The sequence below is a fragment of the Scylla paramamosain genome, chromosome 6, assembly GCF_035594125.1.
Source record: "Scylla paramamosain isolate STU-SP2022 chromosome 6, ASM3559412v1, whole genome shotgun sequence".
In the NCBI taxonomy this organism is placed as follows: domain Eukaryota; kingdom Metazoa; phylum Arthropoda; class Malacostraca; order Decapoda; family Portunidae; genus Scylla; species Scylla paramamosain.
In genome coordinates, this window is record NC_087156.1 from 3,608,169 (window position 1) to 3,621,349 (window position 13,181).

Genomic DNA, 13,181 nt, shown 5'->3' on the forward strand with positions numbered 1-13,181 from the left:
TCGAACAGCACTCAAGGATGAATTAAGTTCTAGAACTAAGGTTCCACTGTACTATAAAAAATAGCAATAACATCATTCAAACCATTCATAAGAAATTAATCAAGGAAAGAAACATGCATCATTATGAAGGCATCACAGACACCGCAGTCAAGTATGTGAGTAAGGCAACTTTGCCACCACATATCCAATCGATCAGTTCACACTGCCTGCTCAGAGTTTAGTGCCATTATTAGTGCTTTAATGGATATTACTAAATAGTTTAATAAAAACACCAGCAGGTAGTATGTATCAACATGGCAGCTGTGTGGTAGTAGTGCTGCCCAACTCTAATGTACTTAACAGCAACACCAGTGATGCATTGATATATTTTCTTTATTAATTCAAGATTCCATCCCCTGAGTTAGAATTGTTTTCATTATCCATGAAACAAATTGCACCAAATTTTTATGAGCTATAAAGTTTTTAGAGGAATTATATATAAGTTTCATTAAATTTGGGGCAAGTTTTTCTTTTTAATGAAAATTAGAAAATTGGGGTTTACAGTCAGCGCCAAACAAAATGCAAACTGCATGTAAACAATGGTAGTTAGCTGAAGTTGTAAGATTTGCTCACAACCTGGATGATAGTGAAGCAGGAAAATGACAAAGTACTCATCATGGTCTCCTTTTTTTTGTTGATAGGAAATCCCTTCATCTTCAGAAATGATCTGAGCCTATCAGGGATGGAATCTGGTAAGTTTTCGGCAGTAGACCGGGCAATCCCCGACCACACCTTACGAAGAAGGGCTGCCTCAAGTTTTGGGATGGTAGAAGTGTCTTCCTGTCATGGTTTTGCTTTCACTATTCCCGAGAGGTTTTCTATTGGTAATAAATATATCAGGGCTCCGAGCAGACCAGTCGGAAATATAGTCAACTTCACAGCTACGGAGCCATTCCTTCAAGATTTTAGTGGTATGGTCTTGCTGCAAGATCTTGGCACCAGTAACTGTGAAACAGTTTGCTAAATTATTGTTAAGGATGTTCAAATAAACCTTGCTGTTGACCATTTGATCTTTAGGAAGGATGACAAGGTCAGCCAAGCCGCCGAAAGCAAACGCTCACCACACCATGAGGTAGGGAGAGTGCTTAATGCTCTTTACGGTAAAGCATGGGTCACAGGCTGATGAGTCACAGACCGCCACATTTTTGTTCCTTTATTATCACTAATGGAGAATGAAGCTTCAACAGTCCAAGGCACCTTTCTCCACTCCACAAGGTCCCAGTCTTTGACTCCTGGCAAAAGCACATCTCATCTTGCGGTTTTTTTCATTTACAAAAGGTTTTTTACAAGCCCTCAGTTTTCGGTAGTCTAACTTTTTCCATATATTTATTTATCTGAATAGTACGAATTGATACATTTCTCAGTAGGAGAAGGTTCTGTTCCTTTAATTGTTTTGCTGTAATGGAAGGATCTTTGTTCAATTCTCACTTTATGACACAAAGTATTGTCAGACACTTTTTTTGCTGGTCCACCTCCATGTTTGTGGAGAGGAACACCTTTGCATCCCTCACTACGCCATTTTCTCACCAACACACACTCTTTTTTCGGGTATGCCTGTAACACAGGCTATTTCATGATTTGTTTTTCCGATCTTATGCAACTCAATGACACGAACTATATCAAATGGGCTCGTATGTTTGCCACACATTATGCAACAACAAAGAACAACAAAATATTTCAAGTACACACAACGTTACGGGCAGCCATAAATCCTTGATCATCACTCAGTAAGTTACTTTTGATGTCAAGTCAAACACTGGATCTGTTAAATCAGCTGTCAATGTGTGAGAGTGTGAGCTAAGTTGCCATGTATTCATTTTCTCCCGGCACATTTTTCAAACAAACAAATTGATTACCATTTTCTACGAAATGGCGCAAGAAGCACCGGGAGTTTGCATTTCATTTGGCACTGACTGTAGATTGTTATTGCATATTTTGGCGACAGTTTTTCTTGTACTTTCTTGAAAATTTGTTACAAGATACTTTGATGGTTTTCTAAGAAAATCATGTGACAGAACTTTCATTTTTGGTTTCATTGTCAAGAAAAATCCAAAATTTTTCCTCAACTAGTTACTTCTCTGAAGCTAGAAAAAATAAACAATTTAAATTCTATCTCAATTTTTGGGGGTATTTTAATTCCCTTTCTAATAACACAAGAATCACTGAAATTGACAATAAGTGGTAGAGAAATATGCCTCAATAGCACAATAAGTTAGTTTTGAGAAACATGCACTTGTCATCCATACATAGCTATATACTACTAGGATTTTTAGGTGCCAAGTATTATGTTTTGAGTTGTAGATGATTTTGAGTCATAATTGCAATTGCGTTAGATTCATAGATGACTTGTTTTGTTGGCATCTGGAATCTCTTAGATGGAACATTGCACACCTCATTTTTACAATGAGGGCGTGCCACACTGATGCATGTGGCCTAGTGATTGGTGCCGAGTGTCAAGCCAGGGACTTTTTTACATCTTGCCCATCACTGTCTGAAGCTGCTCTACTGAAACTAAAACAGTGTCTCTAGTGAATGAGATTTCTTCTCAAAATTTTTTTATTTTTTTATTTCTTCACTGAGAGAGATTCTCTTGCTAGTAGAGACAATGATGTTGAAGGCAATGACTGTAATTATACAACAGCAGACATAGCAGACGTAGTAATCAGGACAACAGAGGCAGAAACATCACTTGCATGTGGAGTGGGAGGTGAGGTAGCAGGAAGGACAGACCACGGCATGGAAGCGTAGGCTGACGTGGGTGATGAGACAACACACACACCCTCATGTTGTTCTCTGCTCTCAATTAAAATCCAACAAGCTTTTGCTAATACCTCACTCATTTGGGTAAGGTAAGACTTCCCCTTACCCATCATGGTAAAAAAGAGCCAGAAAGCAGCAACTGAGTGAACGTTAAGCTGATGTAGAAGTTGGTGAAAGAGAGAATATCGCTAATTCCCTCCCTCTCTCTGAGCGTGTACAACACGTACTGAGGCTCTTCTGTGCCAGTTAATTGTTCTTCCCACGCAGAGTGGGTGGGTGTGAGTGAGGAAACTTCCATATGTTGCCATAAAGAAAATTGTTGCTTGTAAACTTTCTTTGCGAGTGTGAGCAGGAGACATTTAAATGGCAATTTTAAACAGTATTTAAACATGGATGACAAATTTGCATGCATGCATTGTGAAATACTAGGTCTAAGAATGCCATGAAATGATTTTTCCATTTTCCAGATTTTCAACTCAGTCGGTCCCCTTAGGCCTAGACTTGAACAATATGAATGACTATTATTGCCTTATAGTATTTATAAAATATTATAAGATGCACCAATTGTGACATTAATGTAAAACAAAGTATAAACAAAAATGAGTTGTAAATTACAATAGCCAATCAGCATTTGCTTACAAATCTGCTGCATAAGGTCACACAGCTTGCTTTGTGCAGCTTCCATTAACAGACTATAGATCATACTATCTTTCCACAGTAACTTCAGCAATCATTTCCTCCATTCCATTTTTAATGCAGGCACCCTCAGATAATACTTCCACTACCTACATTCTAAAGTTGTGATTTCCATTCTACATACAATGTATGCACCTATTAATGCTGGCACTATTGGAATTACTGTTACAATGTGGCCATTTGTTGCTTCTCAGTTACTATTCTTCTTTTCATCATATCCCATAATAACCTTAACACTTCTTTTTCCCACAACTGTTACACCTCTCCTTCCACATTTAAGGCACCATTACATGGGTGCACTTTCCATCAGCACAGCATGTTTCGTCAGCATAAATTTCAGGAGTTATTCATGCAAATAATTATTATATGGAGCAGGCTACCATCAGTAAGTTTGTGTTTACAAAAGGGTTCTTGTTGCTTTGATCAAAATCAAGATAACCTGGTAGATGATACACATGCTGCAAAGGAGGCTCTTCAGTCAGCATTATCCATAAGGAATATTTCACTATTTCATTATTTATGTCAATATGTCTGCCACACAAAATACTTATGTGTCACGATTTACTGTTACATTTACATGGATCATTACATAGCCTCATAAAATCCTGAAGTGTACCACCAAAAGTGCACTTAACACATCGGCAGCAATGATGGTAGCATCAACAGTGATGACTGCATGAGCACAAAATTTCCATCAGTGCTTTGCTGATGGAATGTGCTGCGCTGACAGAAAACGCACCCATGTAATAGTGTCTTAACACAGTATTAAATCATGATATTTATCCCATTCACTTTCCATCATTATTTGTGCTTTGAACCTTTCCTTACACTGCTTCTGATAATCAGCTCTTCTGTATATGGACAAATTACTGTCAGTATGCATACTGAAGTATTGAAAAATTCATTCAATCATCAATGAGCCAGAAAGACAAAAATGGTCATGAATACAAAGGGTACAAAGTAGCTTGTGTTAATATAGCCTCCATCTACAAGACTACTGTCATGCTGATCTACACAAGATAAAATAGTATTTTCCACTAAATGGTGAAAAAAAGGGAATGGTCGTTAATGGTTAGTAGCAGATGGGGAAGTTAATAATTAATTAGTTCCCAGTACTTTACCACATGCCTATATGAACTAACCAAGTACCCCAAGAATAAAGGCTGGCAATTAATACAGTAAATTAGTGAACTAAATACAACTGTACACCTTGCAAGCCACAGCTTAGAGAAATCGTAATATAATCCACGTACCCTACTTGCCTCATCATATGAACTGGGCCAACATTCACAGCCATCACGATCTAGAGAGGTACCGAGTTGAATAGGAAAGAAACCGATTCACCATTGTGGGTTCGACGAATTGCCTCAGCCAAAATGTTGGAGACGTCAATCAACTGCAAAACAAGTTCCAAAAATGTTGATGACATCAATCAATGGCAAAACAAGATCCACTGCAGTATATGCTAAAACCTAAAAGCTCATACTAAAGATGCAGTAATAAAAGGACTTCTACAATAAATCAACATCCACAAGTAGCTATAAAGATTGAAATAAATGTTATAAAATATATTAGGTCTCAAGGTGATGTCAAACTGGGCAAAATTCAATGAGCAAAAGTTGGAAAGGTGGACTTTTGGTTAAAAATAAGTTCACTGACGCCTCTCATTGAACTCTAGCTTGATGATTGCAACACTGGTTCTGTTTACTTGTTATTCTGTTTGAGTTCACACTCACAGATGCAGAGAAACACATGGCTCAGGTCTCATAACTAGTGCTGCGTTTGCTCCTTAATAGAGAAATTTCAGTTATACTTTACAACTGACCCTTGCACAGTGTAATAAATGAAGACAGGTCTTCACAAATGTTTAGAGGGTAAAGTATGACAGTTTGTCCATACATCTGTTGGCATAAGTGTGCATGAGCACTTCTTTTGGTCAGCCCTCTTTTACTAAGTGTATACACAGAATTGTACAATAATGGTGTTCTACAAAACTGATCAACCTACATCATCTGACAGGACAGGGTGACCACAGGATCAATCAAGTTCCACGTCACTGATGTCATCAAAAATAAATTGAAAATCGAAACTTATTCTACGAGTCCATTATACTTTACAATACATTGCCAATACAGCAATGCACTGCCCATGATTGATTGTTCATTGCTCACCAAGCACCTCCTTAATAATGGAGCTACCACCAAAATCTCACAAGCAAGGCATCCAGTGAGCAAACACTAGCCATGTCAAATTTTGTCCAATCTGATGCCACCTTGAGAAAGGAAGACAACACACCTCTAACCAATTCTTAATATTATGTTAATGCATAAATCATGGGTATGTACACATAATGCACCCAATGGGACTCAACCAATTAAGTAAAGCTCTTGAACAAAATTCCACTGAAACATAACATTTCATAAGAAAAAGACACATTGCATAGCAGATGTGTAAATAATGCATTATATAATTTCACACTATTTCATACTGACCATATAAATATCCTCCCTGCAAATTGTTAAAAGAATATTTAATTTATAAGAATCTGCAAAAAAAAAATTGTGTGTGTGTGTATATATATATATATATATATATATATATATATATATATATATATATATATATATATATATATATATATATATATATATTGGAACCTTGGTTACCGAATCCCTCCTTTTTCAAACAAATAGGTTTTTGAACAAAATTTTGAACTCCTTATTGCTTCAATTATAGTACCATAATTTGGTTCTAGAACAAAGTTACTTGATTTCAAATATCAAAAGACATAGCAATAGCTGTCATTTATTACTAATTTAGAGTTTCTATATATCTACTTCATTTTTACATATTTGGAGGAGAGGCACAAAGTCTAAGACAGTTATTCAATCTTTGAAATATGGTAAATGTGATCCTGTTGAAAAGCCTCTATGTAAACAAACAGTTTTTGGCACTCAGGAGTAATCCCTATCCACCTGTGGCTCTCCCAATGCCATCACTACAGCACAACTGCATTTTTCCAGTAGCTTTTCCCAGCAGCAAGACCTCTAAGTATTATGGTAACCTTCATTTTGGCAGTAAGTGGGTTGCTCCCCTCTGTAAGACTTCCTTCACTAGATCAGTCTAAACAGTATCTTCTGATGAGTTCTGTGTCACTAAGTTCATTCAATACATCCTTTCTAGATAAATAATTTGTGAGCTAGAGATGTTGTGAAACAGCCATCTTGGCTGTGTGAGCATCTGTCATAAGCCGCTATGACAGGGTAGACTATTGTCTTGAAACGGATTAATCCATTTTACACCGATTCCTATGGGGAAAATAGTTTCAGTTTTTTAACATTTCAGATTTTGAATGGCATTCCGGAACAAATTAAGTTCGAAAACCGAGGTTCCACTGTGTGTGTGTGTGTGTGTGTGTGTGTGTGTGTGTGTGTGTGTGTGTGTGTGTGTGTGTGTGTGTGTGTGTGTGTGTGTGTGTGTGTGTGTGTGTATATATATATATATATATATATATATATATATATATATATATATATATATATATATATATATATATATATATATATATATATATATATATATATATATATATATATATATATATATTAATAATTATCACATCATTAAAATAATGGATACTACCTATATTTATTTACATACCAGCATAACACAAAGAAAATCTGCAAAACAAGATGATCCCTCACACACACACAAACATTCCCCAACCACACTTGAGTAACAGTCAGTTGTGCAGGCATGCCAGGTCTCATCACATCAGTCAGACAGCAGAACTAATTTACCCTACCACATTATGTTGCATCATCCTTCCCACTTATACCATCAGACTAGACCAGAAATGGGCTTCTCTCCCATAAGACAAAGTCCCATTTATTATTTCACAATTGCTTTTCATTCAATTCTATCTTGTGCAAACTTCCTTGTTTCTTTGCATTTAATACTCTCTTCACATCATGCACCCATCACATTCATGGTTTTTCTCTTTGCTTTACACCTTATGCATTCAATCTAATCATCTGTGTTGAGGTCATTATAACTGTCCTGCTCACTTAGATAACTATCCCAACATCATCTCAACACCAGTTCTCCTTTGCCCTTTCTCCTTTCTCACTATCATCATGTTTGCTGCACATGTTCCTTGGACACCTCAAGTTCCTCTTCTCTCCAACTCCCTCCTTGTTTCATCCCTACAGAATAGGCAATGCCACTCACTACACTTCACAAAACATATACTTTGCATTCACTTCAAGTAAGTAACAACTTGACACTATTCACTCGTTCTGATACCTGTTTCATTTATTCTAAACTTCACCTCTACATCTCTTCCTCTAACCACAAGTGACTAAATACTTGAAATAGTCTACCTTCCCAAGCAATTCACCATTCAAAACTACCTTCATCCTGCTTCTTTACTTAGACAAGTCTATCACTATTTCTCCCTTCACAAATCCATCCACACTCCTCTATCAGCCATCTCAATCTACTCTATTTATGCTGAATCAGTAATTAGTGAAAAATCATCTGCAACCAGTACCTCATTCAGGCTCCACTACACCATCAGCATTCACCAGATTCAAACCCTCTACTAATGTTACCAAAATTATCTTCCTAATCCCTACAGACATTACTCAAACATGGGAACATCACATATCCTTCCTGCAGTAAACTCATGCCCAACTACAGAAAGAAAAATCCAATAACAATATTCAGTTGCATGACTCCACAAACTTTTCCTATACATGACATCAAGCATAAGAAATATACTATCAAATACATGAGGATCAAGTATCTTGAGTCCTAGCCAAAGTCACAAGTACTGCTACTAGTCAGGAAGACTTAATTTTGTACCAATAAACATAGTATTAAACTTTTATGTATGTAAACACTGTGCTCCTTTTTAATCATTACACATACTGTGTAATATTGTGCAGTTTGGCACATCTTTCACAAGGCCAATATGCAAATGTCTGATCTCTTAAGTTTTCATACCTTTAAATACATCAAACAGCTGAAGGAAAATAAACCCACACAGAAAATGTGGCAATCATATAGTAGGTGGTGCTTGTAATCCCCTGGTTGTAAAGTCCCCAAGTAGTTGATACTGAATAACAGCAGCATGGTTTCTCCTATAGCCTTCATATCTTATGTCTTTTTTATATCATTCACATCAGTCTAAAAATAATTATTTACTTATCATACTTTTGAACATTTCACTAATGCACTTACCTCACAATCACCTCTTATTTGCAGAGTGAACCATTTCTCAATATCATTGCCATGCAGTTTACCACCATGCATTTTCCACAAAGCTTACATTCTATCTTTCATATGCAGGGATGCCCTTTCAATGCCTGTAGGGGAATTACTTAGCTGTCTTCCATCCACTTTAACTTTGCCAATACCCAGCTTGTGCTCCTCTCTACTGCACCATTCATACAGCTTGAATAACAAAACCAACACAATACAGTAATAATCATTTCACAAATGCAATACCCCAAACATCTGGCTCACTGTTTTGTTTCCAGTACACAATACAACAAGTATTACACAAACATATTAACAAACCTCAATGCCCAACACATATCAGAAGATGAAACTAACCATACACTTACATATATGCCACATCAAACACTACACATATAAAAAAGGTCCTTAGATGTAATGTCCACAGAAATATTAAATGGCACACAATAAGAATTTTTAGTGACAGGCACATGATGCAGATTTTGTGGAACACCTGAAGAAAATTTTCATATTTTAAAGAGTATAATTATTTACAAAATAGCAAATCTATTGTAAATCCTCTAAGATGGCATATGTTTTTGTGGCACCAGCTTCAATTCAGTCATTTCTTGTGCTGCCCAGAACAGAGAGGTGATTTACAAATGGTACCTTTGCATTCCAATCCCCAAAACTAGCATACAAATCTGATCTCATCTAACATTCTCATCCCAGCTATATCTCCATGAATTCTGGAATCCAATCAAAAACATCTTCCTCCAGATGACAACACTGCTCTCTCTGATTTCCAGCTGAACTCTTATCAACCTTAATGAAAATTCAAACCTTTATGATTCCGATCTCTTCCTTTCTTCACCTTAAGGCTATATCATGCCTGTTAAGTCCTTGTAATGATATTTTCTGTCCTCTTTGGCCTAAATCCTCAGAAGATCAGTGTCCCTGGTTAAGTCTCTTCTACTGTTCTCCATTACTGCCTCTGTGCTCACACCTTTCTACCTCAAACTCTTATATCTTTGTCTATCAACATTCACATTTCCTCCTTACTCAAAGTTTGCCTACATGCAGCCCACTCCTAAGGCTGATTTTCTGGGTCTATCATCAACAGACTCAACAGCACCCCTATGCATTCAATCCAATATGATCATCAGTATGGATTCTATAAAGGAAAATCCACAAGCAATCTCTCTCTCTCTCTCTCTCTCTCTCTCTCTCTCTCTCTCTCTCTCTCTCTCTCTCTCTCTCTCTCTCTCTCTCTCTCTCTCTCTCTCCTTAAAATAGAGGCAAAAGCCCTTACCTGAATTTTACTAGAGTCCTTCATATGCTGTTCTTGAGGTATAGTATTGGTTACAACCACAGCCTCAAAGCAGGCGTTGTTGATTCGAGAGACAGCAGGTCCAGAGAAAATTCCATGGGTCAAGATGGCATATGTTTTTGTGGCACCAGCTTCCATAAGTCTGTAGAGATAAAACCAATTGTTATATAAAGCCTAAAACCAGTAAACCTTTGATATAGTGAACATCATAAACAAAATAAAACCTACCACTTCAAAAGCTTGAGGTTATTATAAGTAGTGGATGTTCACTAATGTGGCAGAAAGTTGTTAAAAACCCAGTGATGCCCGGACACAAACACACTGTTGTTGCCCAAGACAGACAAGGGTGGTGAGTGACAGCACATCTCATCCATCTGTATATTGTCCCACGCTCTCATTACCCAAAGTTGCAACTTGTGTGGTGGTTACCAAATTGCTTATCAGTATACTGCTTGAAGTATCTCTGAAATAATTCAATGTAATTCTGAATCTATTCTACAACAGATATATTTATTTTTAAGTACCCTTTCATAAGCTCACTCACATTCACAAAAAACACAAGCTGCACACACAGTCAATAAACTGGCTAATTTTGTTTGCAACTATGGGGTTTAGGTTTCCCAAAGTTACCAAGGTGGATATCAGTATTAGATGTTGGAGAAGTTAATATTAAATAGAAAAAAAATGGGGTTTAGGGGAACCTTGGCTAAATACACGTGGTAGAAAAATTAACATGAAATTAGCCAGCCCAGTTAAATGAGAGAGAGAGAGAGAGAGAGAGAGAGAGAGAGAGAGAGAGAGAGAGAGAGAGAGAGAGAGAGAGAGAGAGAGAGAGAGAGAGAGAGAGAGAGAGAGAGAGAGAGAGAGAGAGAGAGAGAGAGAGAGAGAGAGAGAGAGAGAGAGAGAGAGAGAGAGAGGGTGTTTCTATCTTTAGGCCACAATTTGATTTATGCTTTAAGAAAGTGTAATAGTCTATATGAGTACAGACCATAAGTGGATTATTTCTTCATCAGTAATTCTTAAAATCAACAGATTCATCAATCTAATCCCATTTTGGGATCACATGCCTTCTTGACAATAAACAATTATAAGCCTAACATACAATCACATACTTTTCAGCAGCATGGCAGATGGTGCCGCAAGTGTCAGCCATGTCGTCAACCAAGATTGCAATGCGGTCTTTCACATCTCCAACCAGAACCATTGATGCTACTTCATTGGCTTTTTTCCTTTCTTTGTGGATCAGCGCAAATTCTATATTAAGGCGATCAGCTATGGATGTCACTCTAGAGAGAAAAAATTAAATATCATTAATATTATGCAATCTGATTTAAAAAATGCCAGTGTGAAATTCTTACCAGTCTAAACATTTGCTTTTATAGAAATATAGGAAACCAATCTGGTAACACTCAAATATTTTGTGAAATCCATTAACATTGATTCCCTCTAACATATACACACAAAATTACTTTTTTTTTTTTTTTCAATTTTTTTTTATTCTGATTTCCAATGATTTAAAAGTTACAATAACACATTTGCTATGACCTAACATGAACTTTCTTGATCCAGGAAGCAATGTATTGCCTATATTACCCTCCAAAACCTAGAAACTGATGTAGTGTAGCATGGAAGTAGTTTTCATCAATTTAATAATTTGCACACATTTACAAACACTAAAAGGGATTCCACAAAGCATGTTAGTGTAGCAATCTGGATGATGTAGCAATCCTGTCACTCTGGCAAGCTCAAACTCTTCACAGATCCTAAGATCCACAAAATGAATATACATTCTAGTCATGAAATTCATGGCAAATGCCTGAACCTTCACTTAGTAATATAATTTGCAGAATTGCTAAGAGCATTAGATAAGTAAAGATAAAAAGATTAACCATATATACAAATACGGCTGAGGTTATTTAATAACCATTGGCAATATAGTAATATCCTCATTTATGAAAATGCCATTTAAAAAATTAAAAAATAAATAAAAATCATATCTTCCATTCATTTACTCTTGCTCTCCAAAATGTCTTTAAACAAGAGCATACAATATACATTCCATACAATATCACAGATCCTCAATGACTTAAACTCTACTCCTCCCCTCACTCACTCTGAACAATGGAGGAGGAAAATAGTCATCTACAAACCAATATATCTATCAGTCATGTAATCAACAGCTTTTATACCAGATGTATTGTTAAAACTATGTAACCACATGTGGAGCAATGGTGTCTTTTGCTGAACCCCACCAGAAGCTAGCCATTCTTCTATTTGTTGAGTGGCCTAATACCATTAAACAGGCTGTCATCAACCTTTAATGCCACACCTAAGGAGTACAATGGAGCACCATAAGCCTCTGCAGGACCCCACATGAAAATTCTTACAAGCTCCACCACAGGTAACGACTGATCAAGCAAGCCTCCAAGCAACAAGATTAAATGCTAACCATCAAAGGTTGTTAACCTCCAAGACAGTAAAAAGTACGATGTTCATATAGAATGTCTCCATACCAGACACCACACATACCCCTTCCATTATTAACAAACAAGATTTATAGAGCTTACTATATCCTATCTGATGTAAGCACTACATCTGCTTTATAAAAGTTTAATCTCACCGTTTAGCTCCACCAGCATCAGGTGACACAATGATGGCATTTCTCCACTCTGGAATATTTTCACGGATCCACTTCAGAACAGCAGGTTCTGCATAGAGGTTATCAACAGGAATGTCAAAGAAGCCCTGGATCTGGGAGGCATGTAAATCCATGGTGATGATATGATCAGCCCCAGCAACAGACAACATGTTGGCAACCAACTTGGCTGAGATTGGAGCACGGGACTGGAAAAGAGTTATTAATGCATCTGGCCATAGCTGATGTATAAAAGTTTATATGTAACCTAAAACAAAGAGGACTATTTCAGATAGTTCTGCTCAGTGCTATTTATCACTTGAAACATTTATTTTATACCACCATATTATTATCAACTATAAACAAGGATTCTTACAGAGAACAATGAAAATATTCAGTTGTGGTACAAATTCTGCAACAGCATTAGGTTCAAAGAGTGGCAATATGAACAGCATGTTAAATGACTGCCAAAATACAAGC

The 13,181-nt window shown here is 36.8% G+C and overlaps 1 protein-coding gene and 1 long non-coding RNA gene across 7 annotated transcripts in view; one reads left to right on the plus strand and one right to left on the minus strand.

The window, feature by feature from the left end:
• LOC135101219 (uncharacterized) overlaps window positions 1-13,181 on the plus strand; it is a 201,177-nt gene that overhangs the window by 184,898 nt on the left and 3,098 nt on the right. The window contains exon 7 of one of the 4 annotated variants that reach the window (XR_010269161.1): window positions 681-875. The exons of the other annotated variants lie outside the window; for them this stretch is intronic. This is a non-coding gene — a long non-coding RNA (uncharacterized LOC135101219). Of the gene's footprint in view, window positions 1-680; window positions 876-13,181 lie in introns of those variants that run through there. 4 annotated transcript variants of the gene reach the window in all.
• LOC135101218 (ribose-phosphate pyrophosphokinase 1) overlaps window positions 1-13,181 on the minus strand; it is a 32,775-nt gene that overhangs the window by 8,044 nt on the left and 11,550 nt on the right. The window contains exons 3-6 of one of the 3 annotated variants that reach the window (XR_010269158.1): window positions 12,687-12,910; window positions 11,179-11,352; window positions 10,049-10,208; window positions 4,749-4,891 (exon numbers count right to left, since the gene is read on the minus strand). Coding sequence is in view for 2 of the 3 variants with exons in the window: in XM_064004841.1 (XP_063860911.1) it covers window positions 4,799-4,891; window positions 10,049-10,208; window positions 11,179-11,352; window positions 12,687-12,910 (651 nt within the window). In the remaining variant the exon portion in view is untranslated. The remainder of the gene's footprint in view (window positions 1-4,748; window positions 4,892-10,048; window positions 10,209-11,178; window positions 11,353-12,686; window positions 12,911-13,181) is intronic. The other 2 variants (XM_064004841.1, XM_064004840.1) reach the window with 2 other exon arrangements.